A 21,947-nucleotide genomic window follows, 5' to 3' on the forward strand; every position below is an offset into this window, starting at 1 on the left:
CCTCTTCCTGCTCATTCATCCAGACGGTGACCCCTCATTGTGGAACTGCTTTAGCTTTTCCCAGGGAAGCCAGAGCCCAGAGAGGTAACACGTGGTCGGGGAGGAGGAGAGGGGTTGGAGGTAGGACCTATGGGGTGGTGTGGGAGTTCTGCTCTTGCCCTGGGCTGGAGGAGCACCCCCGAGGTGCTTGAACTGGTTCATCCACCTTCCCTCACTCTCCCCCATATTCTGAATGGCTCAGAATTCGGAGGAGCTGTTTCAGCCCAGGCTCAGTCAACCCTGGACATTTCGCTGCTGTGCCCACCTCTGCCTCCTTTTCCCACCAACGTTGCCTCCAAAGCCTCTGCCCTCTCCACTTGTCCCTCCAGCCTCTCCCTCACTCTTCCTGGTTCAAGTGATTCCCCGGGGTGGGGGAAGGCAAAGAAGGGGCCTTCTTAGTTTTTGCTGATTGCCCAGAGAGCCCAGACTCCAGAAACCAGATCCTTTTCGTTTTGTATTTTTCTTCTGGCATTTGTTAAGCACTTACTATGTTCCAGGCACTACATTAAGCCCTGGGTAGGTACAGGCTAGACAGGTTGGACACACTCCATGTCCCACGTGGGGCTCACAGTCATAATCTCCATTTTACAGATGAGGTAGTTGAGGTACTGAAAAGTGAAGTGACTTGCCTAAGGTCACATAGCAGACAAGTGGCAGAGCCAGCATTAGAAACCAGGTCCTTTTGATTCCCAGGCCCATTCTCTATAATGATAATAATAATGGCATTTGTTAAGCGCTTACTATGTACGAAGCACTGTTCTAAATGCTGGGGGAATACAAGGTGAACAGGTTGTCCAACGTTGGGCTCACAGTCTTAATCCCCATTTTACAGATGAGGTAACTGAGGCTCATAGAAGTGAAGTGACTTGCCCAAGGTCACACAGAAGACATGTGGTAGAGCCGGGATTAGAACCCATGACCTCTGACTCCCAAGACCGTGGTCTTTCCACTGAGACACACTGCTTCCCTATGCTGCTTCTCTTCTGTGCCCTTGCATTTGGAATTTGCACCATTTATTCACCCCACTCTCAGCCCCACAGCACTTATGTACATAGCCAAAATTAATTTATTTATATTAACGTCTGTCTCCCCCTCTAGACTGCAAGCTCTTTGTGGGCGGGAAATGATCTATCAACTCTGTTATGTTGTACTCTCCCAAGTGCTTAGTACAGTGCTCTGCACACAGTAAGTGCTCAGTAAATACCATCGGTTGATTCTGTTGCTTGTCCCTCACCAGATGCTGTACTTTTGACCTTGTGGTCTGATTTATGCTGAGCCTGTGGCATTGATTATTAATAAGTATGGTATTTGTTAAGCACTTACTATGTGCCAGGCACTCTAGTAAGCACTGGGGTGGATACAAGCGAATTGGGTTGGGCACAGTCCCTGTCCCACATGGAGCTCATAGTCTCAATCCCCATTTTACAGATGAGGTAACCAAGGCACAGAGAAAGTCTAGATTAGAACCCATGACCTGCTGGATCCCAGGCCTGTGCTCTATCCATTACGCTATGCTAATCTGTGGTTTTTCTTATTTCCAGTGGTACAAGAAGCCAGACTACAACCTGTTCACTCCCTATGTGCAGCATCGAAGGAGACACCCAAGTCAGCCATTCTACATCCTTCACCCCAAGTTTATCTGGCAGCTGTGGGACATCATCCAGGAGAATACAAGGGAGAAGATTCAGCCCAATCCCCCATCCTCCGGCTTCATTGGTAGGCATGTTGCAAAGGGGAAAAAGAGGCAGGAGGGAGGGACGAGTGGGGAAGGTCGAGCGCAATCCGTTAATCAGTGGTATTTATTAAGCAATTACTACGTGCAGAACACTCTACTAAGCACTTGGGAGAGTTTATTTTGTTAGTATGTTTGGTTTTGTTCTCTGTCTTCCCCTTTTAGACTGTGAGCCCACTGTTGGGTAGGGACTGTCTCTATATGTTGCCAACTTGTACTTCCCAAGCACTTAGTACAGTGCTCTGCACACAGTAAGCGCTCAATAAATACGATTGATTATAGTACAACAGAATTAGTGGGCACATTCCCTGCCTTTAATGAGCGTACAGTCTAGAGCCTAATGCAAGATCTGGGGAGAATGTTTGAAAGTGTCTCAGCACCAACATGTAGCAGGTATTCATCGTTCCTGAAGGGGAGAAATAACTGAAGGTAATTAATTGATCGATGGCGGAGTGCTTACTCTATGCAGAGTGCTTTACTAAAGGCTTGGAAGAGTAATAATAATAACTATGGTATTTGTTAAGTGCTTACTATGTGCCAAGCACTGTTCTAAGGGCTGGTACAATATAACACAGTTGGTAGACACATTCCCTGCCCACAGTGGGCATAATAGTAACTAAGATAACTGATCGCTGTTGATAGGTATCAGTTCGTGACCATTCAGAATCGACCCCAAAGAAATTTGTGGCTTGGGTGCACTTCTGTTTCCTAATGTCTCTTCAGAAATAACAGCTTTCACTCTGTTGGGGAGGAGCCTGGTGATTTAGGAAAGTACTTGCCATGTAGCTATATTTCTTCAAAACCAAAGTAGCCACAGATTTAGGATGTCCCCGCTAATATTGGATAGTTCACAGTAGAAAAAGAATGTTCACAGCCTATGGCTTCCATTTTTTCCTTATTTATGTTTATGATATTATGACTAATAAAATGAGAAGCACCTCTAGCTCCCCTAAACTGTTACACAACTTTCTAACTCCCACTGTACTGAAATTCATACCTAGCCTATGGCTGTGCTTTTCTTTGTATTGCAATTGTTAAAAACAATTGTCTCTTCCCTTCTACCCTTTCTGACAATCAGTTGCATTTACTGAGCACTTACTGTGTGCAGACCACTGCACTAAGCCCTTGGGAGAGTGCAACACAACAATATGGCAGACACATTCCCTTCTTTAGCCATTCACTTCATTCCAATGGCTCCTGGTATTTAAGTACTCAGAATGTACTGAGCATTGAACTAAGCACTGGTGTAGATACAAGATAATCAAGTCCCACAAGGGGTTCATAGTCTAAGGAGGTGAGAGGACAGGTATTGAATCCCCTTTTTGCAGATGAGGGAACTTATGCACAGGGAAGTAAAGTGACTTGCCCAAGGTCACCTAGTGGGTATGTGGTGAGGTCAAGATCAGAACCATTCTCATGCCTCCCCTGTCCTAGAAACAGCATTCATTCATTCAATCGTATTTATTGAGTGCTTACTGTGTGCAGAGCACTGTACTAAGCACTTGGGAAGTACAAGTTGGCAACATGTAGAGACAGAGTCCCTACCCAACAACTGGCTCACAATCTAGAAGGGGGAGACAGACAACAAAACAAAACATGTAGAGAGGAGTCAAAACCATCAGAATAAATAGAATTATAGCTGTATGCATGTCATTAATAAACAGAGTAGCAAATATGTACAAGTAAAATAAATAGATTAATAAATATGTACAAATATATACAAGTGTTGTGGGGATGGGAAGGAGGTAGGGCAGAGCAGGGGGCGTGGTGATGGGGAGGAGGAGAGGAAAAAGGGGGCTCAGTCTGGGAAGGCCTCCTGGAGGAGGTGAGCTCTCAGAAGGGCTTTGCAGGGAGGAAGAGAGCTAGTTTGGCAGGTGTGTGGAGGGAGGGCATTCCAGGGTCGGGGAATAACGTGGGCCAGGGGTCGACAGTGGGACAGGCGAGAATGAGGCACAGTGAGGAGGTTAGCAGCAGATGATGCAGGCTCCTCCCTGGACCCCACAGCTTCCTCCAGTTACGGCCCCGTCTCCCTCCTGCCATTCCTCTCCGTACTCCTTGATTGAGTTGTTTGTATCAGCTATCTTCCAATTCTCTTCTCGACCCCCTGCAATCTGGCTTCTTCCAGTCAATGGAAACAGCCCTCTTTAAGGTCACCAGTGACCTCCTTCTTGCCAAATCCATCTTATTTTTCTTTAACCAATCTGCTGCCTTCAGCATTACAGGCCACCTCCCTTTCCTGGAAACATTTGTCCAACCATGGCTTCTTCACCATGCCCTCTCTTGGTTCTCCTCCTATCTCCCTGCCAGCTTCTTCTCAGTATCTTTTGCAGACTGCTCCTCTACCTACCATCCTTCTAGACTGTGAGTCCATTGCTGGGTAGGACTGTCTCTATATGTTGCCGAATTGTATTTTCCAAGCGGTTAGTACAGTGCTCTGCACACAGTAAGTGCTCAATAAATACGATTGAATGAATGAATGAATAGTGGGGGTGCCTCAAGGCCCAGTTCTAGGTTCCCTTCTTTCCTCCATCTACACCACCATCTTGGAGAACTCATTCATTTCCACGGTTTCAACAACCATCTCTATGGAGACGATTCCCAAATCTACCTCTCTAACTTTTATTTCTCCTTCAAAGTCTGACATTTCTTCCTTTTTTCAAGACAACTCTATTGTTGTCCTGCTAACACCTCAAACTTGTGTCCAAAACAAACTCATCTTCCCACCCAAACCTTGTCCTCCCTGACTTTCCTACAATTGTAGAAAGCACCACCATCCTCCCTGATTCATAAGCTTCTATTTTCCTTGACATCACTCTCATTCGTCACACATTCAATCTTTAACAAAATCACGTCGTTTCTACCATCACATCTCTAGAATCTCTCCATCTCTCTCTATTCAAACTGCTACCCAACTGATGTAAGCACTCACCATTTCCCACCTCTTTAGTAATGGTATTTAAGTGCTTACTATATGCCAGGCCCAGCACTAAGCACTGAGGTAGATAAAAGTTAATCAAGTTGCATCCAATATATAATAATAATAATAATAATAATGCCATTTATTAAGTGCTTACTATGTGCAAAGCACTATTCTAAGTGCTGGGGGAGATACAAGGTGATCAGGTTGTCCCATGGGGGGCTCACATTCTTAATCCCCATTTTACAGATGAGGGAACTGAGGCACAGAGAACTTAAGTGACTTGCTCAAAGTCACACAGCTGACAAGTGGCAGGGTCAGGATTTGAACCCATGACCTCTGATTCCAAAGCCCATGCTCTTTCCACTGAGCCACGCTGCTTCTCTAATCCATGTCCCACCTGGGCTCACAATCTTAATTTCCATTTTACGGATTAACTGAGGCACAGAGAAGTTAAGTGACTTGCCCAAGGTCATGCAGCAGGTAAATTATAGAGCTAGGATTAGAACCCAAGTCCTCTGACTCCCAGGCTTGTGCTCTTTCCACTAGGCTAGGCTACTTCTCTACAGCATGGCTCAGTGGAAGGAGCCTGGGATTTGGAGTTAGAGGTCCTGTGTTCAAATCCTGGCTCTGCCAATTTTCAGCTGTGTGACTTTGGGCAAGTCACTTAACTTCTCTGTGCCCCAGTTACCTCATCTGTAAAATGGGGATGAAGACTGTGAGCCCCCTGTGAGACAACCTGATCACCTTGTAACCTCCTCAGTGCTTAGAACAGTGCTTTGCACATAGTAAGCACTTAATAAATGTAATTATTATTATTATTACTACTTGACTGCTGTATCAGCCCCTTGGCTGACCTCCCTGCATCCTATCTCTCCCTTGTCCAGTCTACACTTCAGTTTGCTTCCCATATTATTTTTCTGAAAAAACATTCAGTTCATACCGCCCACTCTTCAGAAACCACCAATAGTTGGCCATCTTTCTCCACTTCAAACCAAAACCGCTTACCAATAAGCTATCTCCCCTCCTACCTAACTTCACTGTTCTCCTACTATAGTAAACCAATCTTCCCATTGTACTATTCACTATTCTAAAATTACCTGCCCACTCCCACTACTCACTCTACCCAGATCTCATGTATCCCATCACCGGCCTCTATCCCATCTTCTTGATTGATTGATTGATTGATTTTGTGGGCCTGGTACTTCCTCCTTCATATACCACAGCACACCACTCAAACCATTCTAAAATCACATCTTAAAGAAGCCTTCCCAGATTAAGCCCTTTATTTCCCTATCTACCCTCCCCTCTGTATCCTGCTTTTACCCCTTAAGCACTTGGTATTCACCCCAACCCCTCAATACTTAAGCAACTCTTCTTATATTCTACTATTTTCCCTATCCCTAATGTATTTTAATGTCCGTCTCTCCCTGAAGACTACTGTAAACTCCTTGGGGGCAGGGATCATGTCCACTAACTTGATTGTATTTTCCCAAAGCACTGAGTCCAGTGCTTTGTGCATAGTAAGCACTCAATAAATGCCCTGACTGATGTATGGCAAGCAGCAGCCTGCATGAAAACTACCTCAAAAGAAACCAGAAAGGGCAGATAAAATTAATGTCTTTCACACCCCCACTCCTCTCCTGCCTGTCCTGTCCTCTCTCTCCCCATTTTGACTTTGCAACAAGTGACCTAGGAGTTTAGTGACACCTGTCTTGCTGGAGGAGATGTTAGCTGGATCTATTCTAATTGGTCAAGAAGGTTGTGGATGTCCAGGGGGGAAAACAGTACATGTTCTTCCAAGTGCCTGGATGCCACTGCCTAAGACAGTTTGTGGACTGAATGGACCATTGGTCTAGCCCAGTGAGGGTGAGGGCACAAAATGTTCTGTTCTTGGGCTCGTAGATCCAGAAAGAGAAGAGCCCAAGGTTATGACCTTGGGCAGCACAAACAACAGGTCTTCCTTTCTGCTTCCGCACCTTCAACTCTCTCAGCATCATTAAAATTTGCACTTTCCTCTCTTCCAAACTGCTACCATGTTAATACAATCACTCATCCTATCCTTCCTGGATTACTGCATAGGTCTCCTTGCTGACCTCCCTGCCTTCTGTCTCTCCCCACTCCAGTCCATCCTTCACTCTGCTGCCTGGATCATTTTTCTACAAAACCATTCAGTCCATGTTTCCCCACTCCTCAATAAATTCCAGTGATTGCCCCTCCACCTCTGCATCAAACACAAACTCCTTATGATCAGCTTCAAAGCATTCAATCACCTTGCCCCCCGTACACCTGTCTCTCTGATTTCGTACTACAACCAAGTCCACTCACTTCGTTCCTCTGGCAACCTACTCACTATTCCTTGATCTTATCTATCTCACTGCTGACTTCTTGCCCATGTCCTGCCTGGCATGGAACTCCCTTCCTCTTCAAACCCGACAGGTGATCACTCTCCCCACCTTCAAAGCCTTATTGAAAGCACATCACCAAGAGGCCTTACCCAACTAAGCATAATTTTCTCTTCTCCCACCTCTGAAGTGCCCGTGTACTCCGATTTAAACCCTTTATTCACCCGACCCTCTGCCCTAGAGCACTTATGTACTTAGCCATAATTTATTTATATTGCCTGTCTCCCCTGCTAGACTGTAAGCTCCTTTTGGGCAAGGAACAGTTCTGTCAATTCTGTTATATTATTCTCTCCCAATCACTTAGTACAGTACTCTGCAAATAGTAAGCACTCGATATCTACAGTTAGCTCTTAACATTCTTCAGTCAGTTGAGACTATTTATTGAGCACTTATTGTGTGCTCAGCATGAGACTAAAATCTTGGGAGTTACAAAAGAGTTGGAAAACCCAATCCCTTGCCCTCGCGGGGCACTTCAGTCTAGCAGGAGAGACAGGCATTTCAATAAAAGAGAAGAAATGAAATTGATGGAAAATCGATCTCAACTTCTCCATCTTCAGTCTCTTCCTCCCATTTTATTTTTGCTCAAGCATTCTGCTGTCACGGGGTGTGCCCCACACATCTCTCTGCATTTTCATTGGATCCATTCCCTTCCCACCCCACTTTAGCATAATCCATAGCATTTGACACGGATGACTTGTTTTATGCCGTCGAGTCATTTCCGATCCATGGCGACATCATGGACAAATCTCTTTCAGAATGCCCCGCTCTCCAGCTACAATCGTTTTGGTAGTGTATCCATAGAGTTTACTTGGTAAAAATACGGAATTAGTTTACCACTGCTGCCTTCTGCACTGTAAACTCGAGTCTCCACCCTTGACTCTCTCTCTCATGTCACTGCTGCCCAGCATTGGTGAGTGTTGGCTTGTTGCACATTGCCTTCCACTCTCTAGTCACTGCCAAAGCTGGGAATGGAATTGGTAGGCCTCTTCTTGATTCTCCCTCCCAAAGCCAAGACTGGTAGAGTACTGGAAACTCTCCAGGTGTGACCCTGAGAGGGGGTTGACATGAATGAGCCCACATTCAGTTCTCCAACCATGACTGAAAGCTACAGTCAAGCTCAGCACTTGGAAACTGAAGTCAGCAGTGATTTTTTTTTTTTTTAATTTGTCTCTCAGCAGTGCTCTAGGGAGCTGTGTATCCCAGCATCCAAATGTCTTGCCTGAATTTCAGCTGCCTATATTACCCCTATGTGATTCCTCTAAAATATACCCAGAGATCGATGTGGCTCATTATGCAATTTATCTGATATTCTCTAATCTGTGAAAGTCCATCTTCATACATATCTCAATTTCTTTGACATCAAGAATGAAACTGAATCAATACACTTCTCTTTCTTGTTACCAAAATAAATCTTACAAATGCCCCTTTGGTGTTCTGAGGTCATGTTGTGAAGGAAATTGATTTTTCTGCCGTTGCACCTGATCATTTTCCAAGGACCCTAATGGGTACAACTAGTTACTGAACAAAAGATCCACCTCCAAGACCCATTAGCTCTATCAGTATGACTCAGATTGCTGCCAGATTTGGGGCCAAATCCAGGAAAAGCAAATTTAAGAAATGAAGCTGCCGGTCATTTTTTGGGGCTGAACTCTAATTATAAGATCGGGTGACACGCCCTCCCAGGAGCAGACCAGTGACCATCCAGCCCAGTGTCCTCTCTTGAGTTGAGGGATTGTTTGCAGGGAACGTGTCTGTTTACTGTTGTACTTGTCTCTCCCAAGCACTTAGTTCAGTGCTCTGCACAGAGTAAGTGCTTAATAAATATGACTGAATGAATGTACTGCCTCAGTAAACTTCTTTTAAGCAGCATGGCTCAGTGGAGAGAGACCAGGCTTAGGAATCAGAGATCATGGGTTCAAGTCCCAGCTTCACCACTTGTCAGCTCTGTGACTTTGGGCAAGTCACTTAACTTCTCTGTGTCTCAGTTACCTCATCTGTAAAATGGGGATTAAGACTGTGAGACCCTGTGGGACAACCTGATAACCTTGTATCCTCCCCAGTGCTTAGAACAGTGCTTTTCACAGAGTAAATGCTTAACAAATGCCATCATTACTATTATTATTATTCTTTGGATAATCCACTCTTGAGCACCCAATCTTCAGCCAGTCAATGTATACCATTTGTATGCCCACAGAGTGTCCCAAACAGTGTGTGCAAGAAATGAAATAGGAAAACTAGGAACCATCCTGGTTGGTTTTTTGTTGTTGTTGTTGTTGTTTTTTTCTTAATGGTATTTGTTAAGCATATACTATGTGCTATACTCAGTGCTGGGGTAGATATAAGCTAATCAAGTTAGGCACAGTCCATGTCCCATACGGGGCTCACAGACTTAACCCCCAACCTGTCCACATGTTTTGTTTTGTTGTCTGTCTCCCCCTTCTAGACTGTGAGCCTGTTGTTGGGTAGGGACCGTCTCTATATGTTGCCAACTTGTACTTTCCAAATGCTTAGTACAGTGCTCTGCACACAATAAGTGTTCAATATATATGATTGAATGAATGAAGTAACTGAGTCACAGAGCAGTTGTGACTTGCCCCAGGTCACTCAGCTGTTCTCTCAAAAGTGGGCATAGACCAATCTCATCAGCTTATTGATCCAGAAGGGGCTGGCTACCCACAACTTTCACCTTCCATGATGCCAGAGGTGAAACTGTATGCCTTTTAGAGGGTGGAAGTTGCAGGTAACCTGGTACCCCATGTGCTTTGGGGCTCAAGAATTACAGAGGCCACACTGCTTTGGATACACAGAGGCATGTTCCAGCAGGTACTGCACTGGCTGTAGTGTTGCTGCCATTTCCTCCTTGTCCACAAATGGCCCTGAGCATTGTGAGTCCAACTGCAATCAGGGGCCCACAGCATCCTTGTGCACTGCACCAAGGATGGACCCAAATTCCTCTCCTGTGGCAATCTGTGAGGAGCATTTGCTTGATTTAGGCAACCTCAGATACTTCCCATCTGCAGACAATTACTCTCCCCCATCTTCAAAGCCTTATTGAAGGCATATCTCCAAGAGGCCTTCCCTAAGTCCTCCTTTCCTCTTCTCCCACTTCTTCTGCATCACCATGACTTGCTCCCTTTATTCACCACCCCCTCCCAGCCCTATAGCTCTTATGTAAATATGTATATTTAATTTATTTATGTTAATGTTTGTCTCCCCCTCTGAATATAAATTGTAGGCAGAGAAATGTGTTTATTGTTTTAGTGTAGTCTCCCAAGAGCTCAGTACAGTGCTCTGCACACAGTAATCGCTCAATGAATACGACTGATTGACTGCAGAGGAGAGATTACCTGTGATTGTCATTTTGGGGGAAGCCTTCCTATAAGTAGGCTTGATCCTATTTGCCCACCAGATGTTTCAAAATCCTTGAAAGAACTGCTTTCTTTTCAACACCCACCATGAGCGCTGGAAAAAAATATCTGCTTGCTTTAGGTGCTGAATCAAAAATGCTTTTTTATTTGCCACGGTGCTTTTGCCTGTGGTAGGGAAAGGACTTCCCTTTGAGGATCTGAGATTATTAGATTGGATGTAATATACAAATCAGCCATGCTCGGTTACCTTTTAATTACAGAAACACATTTCATTTCATAATTTGCAATTTACACACCCTTGCTCTGCTTGTATGTGGATTACAAAGCATAACTAATCTTTTGTTAATGGTGTCCTTGCATGGGGAATTAGGGTTTTACCCATCGGCTAATGACAATTTATAATACTGATAAATATGCAGGTAAAAAATAGAGAGGGTAGTTCCTGATATATTGTTTAATCCATTTGGGAAAGGGACTATTTCTGGGCCTGAAAATCAATCGCTCAATCATATTTATTGAGCATCGACTATGTGTAGAGCACTGTACTAATAGCTTGGGGCAGTACAACACCACAATAAAACACAAATTCCCTGACCATAACAAGTATTAATATAAATAAAGAAATTTTGGATATGTACATAAGTGCAGTAGGGCTGGAAGGGTGGTGCAAATCAGGGTGATGCAGAAGGAAGTGGAAGAAAAGGAAAAGAGGGCTTAATCAGGGAAGGCCTCTTGGAGAAGATGTGCCTTCAAAATGGCTTTGAAGATGAGCAGAGACATTTGTTGGATATCAAAAATGACATTGATTATAGTGTGATGGCCCTTCCCCTTCCACCCCCTCGCCAGTCATTCTTTTTCAGATGATGACCCCTGAATGGGGTGTACAGAGCACTAGACAAAGAATTGAGAGAATACGAAGAGTTGAAACCTACGGCTTCTATTGTAACTAGCGTGATTCATCCGGTCCTCTAGTCTGAAACCTGTAACTAGTGCCGATGGAAAGTGTCCATCAGGAGTTAGTTCATTTTAGGTAGATTTTGTTGCAGAATTGATGAGTGATATTTCTAGAATCCAGAAATACAGTGTTTATGCGGTCACAGGGTACATAAAAATGTAGACACTTTGAAATTCTCAAAAACAATTCCGAATTTTTAACTTTCTACTTGACACTTACAGATTTTTAATATTCCCATCTGAATGCAAATAAAAGCAAATTAAAGCACGTTGAAGACCACATTACTATTGCAGATTTTACATCGAACATCTTGATTTTGTTGTTAAACGAACATTATAGTCACAGCATTTGTAATTGGGTTTTTCAGTCTACATTGTTATTGGGTTGTCCCGTTTAACAAGTTTATGTTTCACAACAAGTCTTGATGATTAATGTGAGGGATGATTTGAAATTTCCCCAGCTTTCTTGATTCCACCACCCCAATTCAAGCCCAGAAATACTTTTTAATGTTTCTTCAGACACACTTGTAATTTCAATTGTATTTATAATAGATACAAATCTTCTTTGTGGCTAGGATTAAAACAAAGCTGTCCATCTAGACTATGCATAATAATCATTGGTGACTAAGCTAACTCCAAGGATGAAAGATTTATCAATGTATTTATGGATGTCTTTGCTTTCTTCTAACTTTTTTTATCCTGCTTTAAATATCAGTTAGAAAGTGAAATTGCAATAAGAACAAACATGGTCACTATTATAATTGATATTAGTTATGTGGCAGAAATTTTCATGCTGCAAAAGAAAACAATCCATTATTTTGAGGGTCAGCTCCAATGCAGAACATTTTTTTAAGGGTTAGGAAAACCCAGAAGAGGTAAAAATTGTCTCACCCTCAGAAAGCTTATAATCAAATGGTGAGGTGACAGGCTAAACCAGTTATTTGCAACTAGGAGAAACAGGAGGAAGACACAAAAGTTAATAGTAAAAATATGAAGAATAAGTGAATCAATAGCTAGTATAAGTGCTAAAGAGACCTCTTGGGTTGACCCACGCAGGGTGGTGGAAATTAAAATTTCTTGAAGAAATGGGGCTTCAGGAAGGCTTCAGAGGTGTGGAGGATTCGGGTCTGGTGGATTTTAAGTGGCCGGGGGTTGAACATGAGCCAGAAGAAGAAGGCTCTATTTCATAAAACATGGAGAGATTATATTGGGAAGCTAGTTGTATTATCTTTATTGTTTAATTTTGGGCCATGAAGAAAAAGCATCGCTATATAAAACAGCAAAACTCTTGATTATTTTCCTTTGCACTGTATTTTTTAATTCGGTTTTCTTGATGAACCTTTTTTGCCCTTTACTTACAAGCAGTAAACATGGTTTTTCAAATTAATCCAATAAGCATAAAATATTAAGTGCTGTTTGAAAGCCTGAATCGTTAAAATTGCCTAGAAGAAACTAAATGCATTTTTCGTTTCAATAGAATGCTTAATATATTCATTCATGCAAACTGACTGCACAAAGAATGTAACATTTATTTGATTATGTTTAAAGGTTGTTAAGAGATGAAATCCCAACAGATGGGTGTGTCAGATTGATTTGCAAAGTTCCTGAGGAATATCTAAATTCCTATGATCCCAGCCAGAAGTTCTGTTGAGCATGTGATAAATTCTTGAACTTCTCTCAGAGCTAGAAAGAGACTTGTATGGTTAAACTCTGAATGTGGCACTTTGGTTTCGGAGAATCTTTCACATGGCCACTGCTGTAGTACTCTGGGGAAAAGGTGAGAACAGCATGACCTAAAGGATAAAACACAGTCCTGGGAGTCAGAGGCCCTGGGTTCTAATCCTGACTCTGCCACTTGCCTGACTCTGTGATCTTGGGCAAGTCATTTCATTCTCTGTGCCTTTGTTTCCTTAAATGTAATACCTGTTCTCCCCCCTACTTGACTGAGCACCCCAGGGACAGGGACTGCATCTGATCTGATTGATTTGTATTTCCCCCAGCGCTTAGAACAGTGCTTGACACACAGCACTAAACAAATACCATAAAAAAAGTTTGAGTTTACAAAGAGGATCAGTGACGGGGAGTTGTCCAAGGGTTACCTCAGTTGTCTCATTTTGGGATTAAGACTGTGATCCCCCATGTGGGACATGGACTCTATCCAACCTGATTAGCTTGTATCTACCCCAGTGCTTAGTACAGTGCTTGGCACATAGTAAGCACTTAAATACCATTTTTAAAAAGGAGGTGGAACTAGGTAAAGGGCGAACAGGCTGCTGTCCAAGGGGCACACAGCTGTGTTGGAGAGAGCAAAATGGCAGTCCCATTTTGGTGGCAGCATCAAATTGAGCTCCCACTGAATGCTGCCACAGTTCTCCCCCATACTGTGCCCTCTAATGTCCCCTAAAAAACAGACCCCAGGAAGAAGCAGGGACACCCTACTTGTGTCTCTGGAGCCAACACTCTAGCTTGTTCTCCTGTTTTTCTGGTTACCAATACCATCATTTTAAACAATTGGGACTTCACTACTTTCTCTAACAAGTCCTTGACTGGAAGTCAAATTTTTTAGAGCCAAAAGTGGTTCTTTTTCCAGAAGAGAACAGAAGAGTTGAGAGGCTTAATTAATTCCTGCAGATGAAAAGGCTCTATTCAGTTGTTTAATATTATTAGTGGTTGCTTTTCTTAAAAGATGTGGTTGAGTTCTACGCTACCTAATGTGTCTAAGTCAAATTGAATTTCTCCATCTGGTGAGGAATTTTTCCAACTTCAGTCTCTTTTAAAAGTAAATCTTACTTATTATTATTGCTATTATTATTATCATCAACAAAATGAAATGGTTTGTTGTCTTTGAAGAGGGGTACCTGTTACATTCACATAGCAGCAAAGGAGATGATTTATTTATTGGACCTCTATTTAATTTCTATCATGGGAAGCAATAAAAAAGGTTGGGCCTATGTTTTGGGAAGAATGGTCTTGGATCCATAGTTGGTGTTCTATAAAGTGCTCGACACACTGCAGATTTAAATTTAAATTCTTGTTCAATAGCAATGGTTGTGGTCTTTTTATGAGCCTTTCTTACAGGATTGCTCTGTGTGCTATTCATTGCAACCTTTCAGTTTTCCATTTTCTCTCTCACCTAAATTAAATAACTTTGCATTCAGAAGAAAGAATCCATGATGAAGCTATATCTTCCCTAGTTATTCAATAATAAAGGGTTTTCACCAAACAATACAAATGCCTTGAATAAACTCCTAGAGTGTAACTATTCTGGAGACCTCTCTTCAAGATTAGTTAGTTCATCCTTTGAAATCTTTAGCCAGTGCAAATGTGATGCACTATCACTCCAGCAGATATTTGTAACCTCCCACCCCTAGGATGTGATGCAGTACCAACTTCTAAAGACCCCAAGTAGATCAACAATAATAATAACTGTAGTATTTGTTGAAGATTTATTAAGTGACAAGCACTGTAGTAAGGGTTGGGGTAGATAAAAGCACATCAGGTCCTTACATAGGTGACCATTCAGACAAGGCATCTCTGAGCAAGAGTTCACACAGTGCTCAACACAGGAGAAAAAAGGTAGGAATATCTCAGTAAGATGAAACCCACCTGCAGTTCACACTGAAAAAATTGACCCCTCTTCATCTCTATAAAATGATTTGCAAAACCCTCCTCTATACTGACTTGTGAATGACATGTCACTTTTATTATAGGCAGTAATAAATCATTTGTCTCTTCCAAATGGAATTGAAACTGGGTGGTTTTCTTACCTTTTATTTGCTGTAATCAATCTATAGTATTTGCTAATGGCTTGTGGTGCTTGAACAGTACCATAAAGTTAGTACACTGTTAGAGAAGCAGCGTGGTTCTGTGAAAAGAGCTCGGGCTTGGGCTTGGAAGTCCGCCACTCATCAGCTGTGTGACTTTGGGCAAGTCACTTCACTTCTCTATGCCTCAGTTACCTCATCTGTAAAATGGGGATTAAGACTGAGCCCCATGTGGGACAACCTGTTTACCTTGTGTCCCCCCTCAGTGCTTAAAAGAGTGCTTGGGACATAGTTACTGCTTAACAAATGCCAGCATTATTATTATTATTACACATGTGATCCCTGCCCTCAAGGTGTTGTAATCTATCAGGGGAGAGAGATACTAAAATAAATTACAAATAGAGGGAATAGACAGAGTTTAAAAATACAGACATTAGTTTTATGGGAAGGTGGGGGAGAATGAAAATACCCAACTACTTGGAGCACCAGTAGGAGGTGAAATAGTTGGGGAGATAAGAGATGAATCAGGGAAGGTCTGAGAGAGGCTGCCTGTATTAATTCCATTATCAATTACCCATCCTGCTTTCTGCATCAGCGTAACTTGCACTCAGGTTTGCTTCTCTAGATAGTGTGGTTCAGCATTTCATCTTGCACCTGATGGTTTGGTGAACTGGGTGCTTTTTAATTTTTTTAATGGTAGTTGTTAAGCACCTACTATGTCCCCAACACTGTCGTAAGCACTGGGATAGGTACAAGTGAATCAGGTTGGGCATAGTCCCTGCCCCACATGGGGGAGTCACAGTCTAAGTAGGAGGGAGCGTACAATACCTGGCTCATAGTTAGTGCTTAACAAATACCACGATTATACAGTTGTGGAAACTGAAGCACAGAGAATTTAAGTGACTTACCCAAGGCCACCCAGCAGGCATGTGGCAGAGATGGGATTAGTCATCCCCATGTGGGAAGGGGACTGTGTCCAACCCTATCTGCTTGTATTTACGCCAGCATTTAGTCCAGTGCTTGGCACATAGTAAGCACTTGACAAATACCACAATTCATATTATAAGAACCTAGGTCCTCCAACTCCCAGGCCCATGGTTTTTCCACTGAGCTTCACAGCTTTCTCATGTTTGGATGACAGAGCCCAGTGAAAAACTAGTGTTGACCAGCATTCTGAACTTGGGTTATCCCAGCAGAGAACAAAGGAAAATTGCCTGAATAATTGAAGCAAAAAGTGAATTTTACCTCGTTCTCACCTGTCCCGCCATCGACCCCCGGCCCACGTTATCCCCCGGGCCTGGAATGCCCTCCCTCTGCCCATCCGCCAAGCTAGCTCTCTTCCTCCCTTCAAGGCCCTACTGAGAGCTCACCTCCTCCAGGAGGCCTTCCCAGACTGAGCCCCTTCCTTCCTCTCCCCCTCGTCCCCCTCTCCATCCCCCCCCCCCCCATCTTACCTCCTTCCCTTCCCCACGGCACCTGTATATATGTATATATGTTTGTACACATTTATTACTCTATTTATTTTACTTGTATATATCTATTCTATTTATTTTATTTTGTTAGTATGTTTGGTTTTGCTCTCTGTCTCCCCCTTTTAGACTGTGAGCCCACTGTTGGGTAGGGACTGTCTCTATATGTTGCCAATTTGTACTTCCCAAGTGCTTAGTACAGTGCTCTGCACATAGTAAGTGCTCAATAAATATGATTGATGATGGTGATGATGATGATGAATGACTTCCACCATGCCGTTCTGCACTTTGGCTGTGAAGATGGAACTTAAGACCCTGAGAAAGGGAAGGTTTTTTGGAGGTATTGTCTAATTAATGGTTGTGTCATGTGAAAATGAGGGTAATATTGCCACCAGCTGTTTAGAACTGTTAAGCTTTAGAACTGTTTAGAACTGTTCAGCCGTTCAGCCATTAGCCGTAGCTGTTAAGCTACGAATCAAGCAAAAACACCTCACTCTTGACTTCAAGGCTGTCCATCACCTCGCTCCCTCCTACCTCACCTCCTTTCTCTCCTTCTACAGCCCAGCCCGCACCCTCCGCTCCTCTGCCGCTAACCTCCTCACTCTGCCTCATTCTCGCCTGTCCCCTTTATCCTCTCCTCCTCCCCATCCCCTGTCCTACCTCCTTCCCCTCCCCATAGCACTTGTATATATATTTGTACAGATTTATTACTCTATTTTACTTGTATGTATTTACTATTCTATTTATTTTGTTAATGATGTGCATTATAGCTATAATTCTATTTGTTCTGCTGATTTTGACACCTACCTACATGTTTTTTATTGTTGTCTGTTTCCCCCTGCTAGACTTTGAGCCCGTTGTTGAGTAGGGACCATCTCTATATGTTGCTGACTTGTACTTTCCAAGCGCTTAGTACAGTGCTCTGTGCACAGTAAGTGCTCAGTAAATACAATTGAATGAATGAATGAAGCTTTTAACTGATTGCAAATTTGCAGCAATGAATACAATGACAGTAGTTGTGACTAAGATCTTCCCTGGCATTTGCTGATTTTTTTTTCCACATTTGTGCCTCCCTGTAGTTGGAAAGCCAACCATTGCCACTCCCACCAGGAACACCAGGAGGTTTGTGTGTTGGGGAGGAGCCTGTTAAGTAAAATTCCCATCGGGGCACATGGTATTCATGGCTTCACCTCACTCACAGAGGTTTTTCTCTAACCAATTCCCTGAGAATACGGAGGGACTACTCTATCAAGCTTCTATAAGAATTCTCCATAAAAGCCAGGGCATAAATGGGGATTTTTTTGGTGATTGTAAGCTCCCTGGAATGGACTCAACAAATATGTTCTATTCACAGGGGACAAGAGAAAAAAAGTCAAGATTCAAAACTAGGTAATTTCATCATGGATAAGCAAACATAGCTAGGAGAAGCAAAGAAGTATTGAGAGTGGATGTCAGAAAGCATATATTTAACTTGACAGAACTCATGGGAAAAGGCGGAGAATGTTGACTGGTAAATTAAGCCAACACTGATGGAGACCATCTGACTGGATCTGGGGTGGAGCCAAACCGAGTACACTTAGGCTCTGAGTTGTCTGGCCAAGCGCAAACTGCAACCTCAGAAAACCAAGGCAGCTCAGTGGTCCTGTAGGCGATAAGCCATTTTCATGATCAGGATTTTCCTTACACTCTCTTGCCAGGTACAGAATTGCATAAAATTTCCTGGCTAATCACAGAATGTCAGGGAAGTTGCCCAAATGGGTATGGTGTCCAACCCCAATTCCCTGGAATCTGTTCAAATTATCTTTTAAATCTAAGTAAGGATTCCTGTAAGCTCATCCCCCTATAATCAATCAATCAATCAATAGTATTTATTGAGCACTTACTGTGTGCAAAGCACTGTACTAAGCGCTTGGGAAGTATAAGTTGGCAACATATAGAGACAGTCCCTACCGAACAGTGGGCTAACAGTCTAAAGGTCCCTTAGACTGAGGACTCGTTGTGGACAGGGAATGTGTCTGTTTATTGTTACATTTAATTCTCCCAAGCATTTAGTACAGCGCTCAAGAAGCAGCGTGTTTCAGTGGAAAGAGCATGGGCTTGGGAGTCAGAGGTCATGGTTCTAAGCCTGGCTCACTTATCGGCTGTGTGACTTTGGGCTAGTCACTTAACTTGTCTGTGCCTCAGTTACCTCATCTGTAAAATGGGAATTAAGACTGTGAGCCCCACGTGGGACAACCTGATCACCTTGTATCCCCCCAGCATTTAGAACAGTGCTTTGTACGTAGTAAACACTTAAAAAATACCATCATCATTATTATTATTAGTAAGCGCCCAATAAATACAATTGACTGGAAATTCCAAAGTTCCTTCAGCCCATTAATTTAGCTGGGTTGTTGTTGTCCACTCAGTTACGATGGAAGACTTCAACCCTTGCACTCCTAAATGTAGAGCCTTGGTTGTGTGTCTCTTACAGGTGAGATGCATAAGAGGGTAGGGGCAGGGGAGGGATCTTTATATTATTCAAGGTTCTGTCTGTCCTGTTTTTAAAGTAACTTAACATCACCAACATGTCTCGTTTCCACATGAGGTCTGGTCTTTCAGATTCGGAGCCTCCTGTGGGACAGGGACTGTGTCCGAACCCGTTACAGTGCTTGGCACATAGAACTTAACAAATATCACAAGTATTGTCCTTATTGGTGTTAATTCAGCATATCCCTCAGGGTCTTTGTGACCTGTGAGAGTAAGCATGTGGCCCTAAGGCACCCCCATCTAAGAGGGGAACTATATTTATTTGGGGTTCTCTTCCCCTGGGGTGGACCTTTCCCAGTATGGGGTCTCACAGAGCTGGGGACCTAGAAGGTGCAGCCTCCTGTCTCTCATTTCTGGGAGAGCTTGGGGGGCACTTCGCGGCTCCTCCTCTGGTTCAGTTGAATGACCGTCACCTGCGATGGGTATGTAGAAGGGGATTCAGCAGCTGCTGTGGGCCGGCAGTGGAAGAGGATGAGGAAGCATTTGTAGAACTGGAAAAAAAAAGAACAAGCAGTGATAAGTAAATGGCCACCGTGACACATTTTTTGCTTTCAGGTCAGAGATTTGAAGTGACAAAAGTTTCAGCGAGTTTCAAATGGCAGTTGGCATTGCAATCTGGCAGTGGCTGGATGTCAATCACAGCATATCCTGTCGCGGCCTGTGATTTACTATAAAATGGGACATTATAACTATCACAGTCCCTTCCTAAAAGGGCAGCGTGAGAACAGCAGCAATGTTATGGTTATCTGTCAACATCTCTCATTCAAGTGATCAATTTACAGGTGCAGAAAGAATGGCAGAGGAAAGCCATTTCTACCCTCAGCGGAGCTCACAATCTAAAACCTAGTGTGGTCTAGTGGAAATAGCAGGGGGCCAGGAGACCTGAGCTCAGATCCCTGCTTTGCCACTTGCCTGATGCATGACCTTGGGCAAGTTACTGAATTTCTCTGTGTTTCAGTTTTCACATCTGCAAAATGGAGATTAAATACTTGTTGAACCCCGTGTGGGACAGGACTATATTTGATCTGATATGATCTGATTGTATCATATCTACCACGGTGCTTAGAATGTGCTTGACACAGAATAAGTACCATGATGCTTAAAATGTGCTTGACACAGAATAAGCCCTTAAAAAATACAACAATCATTATTATTACTTCCAACCTATTGTTCATGCATTCCCCTCCCTGGATCCATCCCCCCTCAGCTTCACCCCACCACAACCCTCCACTGCAAAGCTTCCTAAAGAGTCTTTCTCAGGAGGCCCTCCTTGTCATACCATCTTTCAGCCACATTGGCACCATAAATGTATTTGTTATTGATTTATCCACTTTGTCATTAACTGATTTTTTTCACTTTCATATTTGTTCATTTGTGTTCACTTGTTTCTCCATCCTCCCCAAAATCCCCTCAAGGGCAGGGGCTACCAATCCCTCTTCCTTATGGTCTCTAAGCCATGCTCTCCCCCTAGTACATCACTCAGGAAGCACTGTGGACGGGTATGTTAATGAGAGAAGTAAGTCTTTTTTAAATGTCCTTGCAGGAATACTCATCATGATGTCCATGTGCAGAGAGGTGCATGTGTACGAGTACATCCCGTCGGTCCGCCAGACGGATCTCTGTCACTACCACGAACTCTACTATGACGCAGCCTGCACCTTGGGCGCTTACCATCCCCTGCTGTACGAGAAGCTGCTGGTCCAGAGGATGAACAGGGGCGAGAGGGATGACCTGTACCACAAAGGGAAAGTGATTCTTCCCGGCTTCCGGGCCTTGCACTGTCCCACCCCCGACCATCTCCTCAACTCATAGAGGTGGCGTTTTTTCAGAAACTATGTGCAATAAGGTACTACTGAGGTACTCTGAACCACAAAGGAATACTTGAAGTTGTAGTGTAGACCAACCTAGTCTTGAGTCTTTAAACTGTAATTTAGTCGCAGGCATGAGAATTCTGACTTTATTCTTAAGCCATGGAGTATTACTGCTTTGCAAATAGGAAGGAGGGGGAAAAAAATGCTTAACTTCAGAAAGGTGCAAAAAAGCCTAACTAGACAGAAAAATACTGTCATCTTGTGGAAGGAACACATCAGAAAATGATCGTGCTTTCTTCCGCCACACGTGCCAAGTTGCCAACTTAAGTTCAGTTGCAATCTTTAATAGGTAGACCCAATATTATGAGTTATATGCAGTACTCCATTTGAAAAAGAAGGCCTTTTCAAAGTTGTTACAGGGTCTTGCACACCGGTGTATCGATGGGGTCACAGACAGACAGACAGACACACACACACACACACACACATCTCTCCGCTAACCCCAGTACCCACCCCCAAACACACACACCCCTGCTCCCCACAGAAATACTTAAACCTCTGGAATATGATGGTCTTAGCCACTCTCACTGAGAGATTAAGTAGTTTTTGTTTTAACACTGCTTTCCATTTTCCTTTCGCCTTCCATGCTCCTTAAGTCGAGCTAAGACCCTAAAGCAGGCAGGCCCTTCCAGAGTCCTGAAAGAAGAGGGTGCACACCCTGCAGCATGTGATCCTTGATGGTTCCCCAGATGGCCCTTGGTGGACAGAACCTGGTTTTCTGCAGGATTTTGCTCCAGTAAGCATCCAGTATGAAATGAGAGGATCCACGTCTTGAGAAAAGTGCTAGCCTTAAAGGGCCCTGGTGTGTCATGTGTGGCGATGGTAGGGATGGGGTTGGTCAACTCCACCACTGCAACTCAACCAGAGTCTCTCAATTGCTCAGGCACCATCAGGGCATT

At 43.4% G+C, this 21,947-nt stretch overlaps 2 protein-coding genes across 2 annotated transcripts in view; one reads left to right on the forward strand and one right to left on the reverse strand.

The window, feature by feature from the left end:
• ST6GAL2 (ST6 beta-galactoside alpha-2,6-sialyltransferase 2) overlaps positions 1-21,444 on the forward strand; it is a 40,540-nt gene extending 19,096 nt beyond the window's left edge. Inside the window, exons 4-5 of the mRNA XM_038741546.1 lie at positions 1,581-1,755; positions 20,721-21,444. Of these exons, the coding sequence (XP_038597474.1) occupies positions 1,581-1,755; positions 20,721-20,989 (444 nt within the window). The 3' untranslated portion in view covers positions 20,990-21,444. The remainder of the gene's footprint in view (positions 1-1,580; positions 1,756-20,720) is intronic.
• Positions 19,352-21,947, reverse strand: part of LOC119921154 (pinopsin-like) — a 163,733-nt gene continuing 161,137 nt past the window's right edge. The window contains exon 4 of the mRNA XM_038741536.1: positions 19,352-19,668. Coding sequence (XP_038597464.1) covers positions 19,525-19,668 — 144 coding nt within the window. The 3' untranslated portion in view covers positions 19,352-19,524. The remainder of the gene's footprint in view (positions 19,669-21,947) is intronic.

Source organism: Tachyglossus aculeatus, chromosome 2, assembly GCF_015852505.1.
Source record: "Tachyglossus aculeatus isolate mTacAcu1 chromosome 2, mTacAcu1.pri, whole genome shotgun sequence".
Taxonomy (NCBI): domain Eukaryota; kingdom Metazoa; phylum Chordata; class Mammalia; order Monotremata; family Tachyglossidae; genus Tachyglossus; species Tachyglossus aculeatus.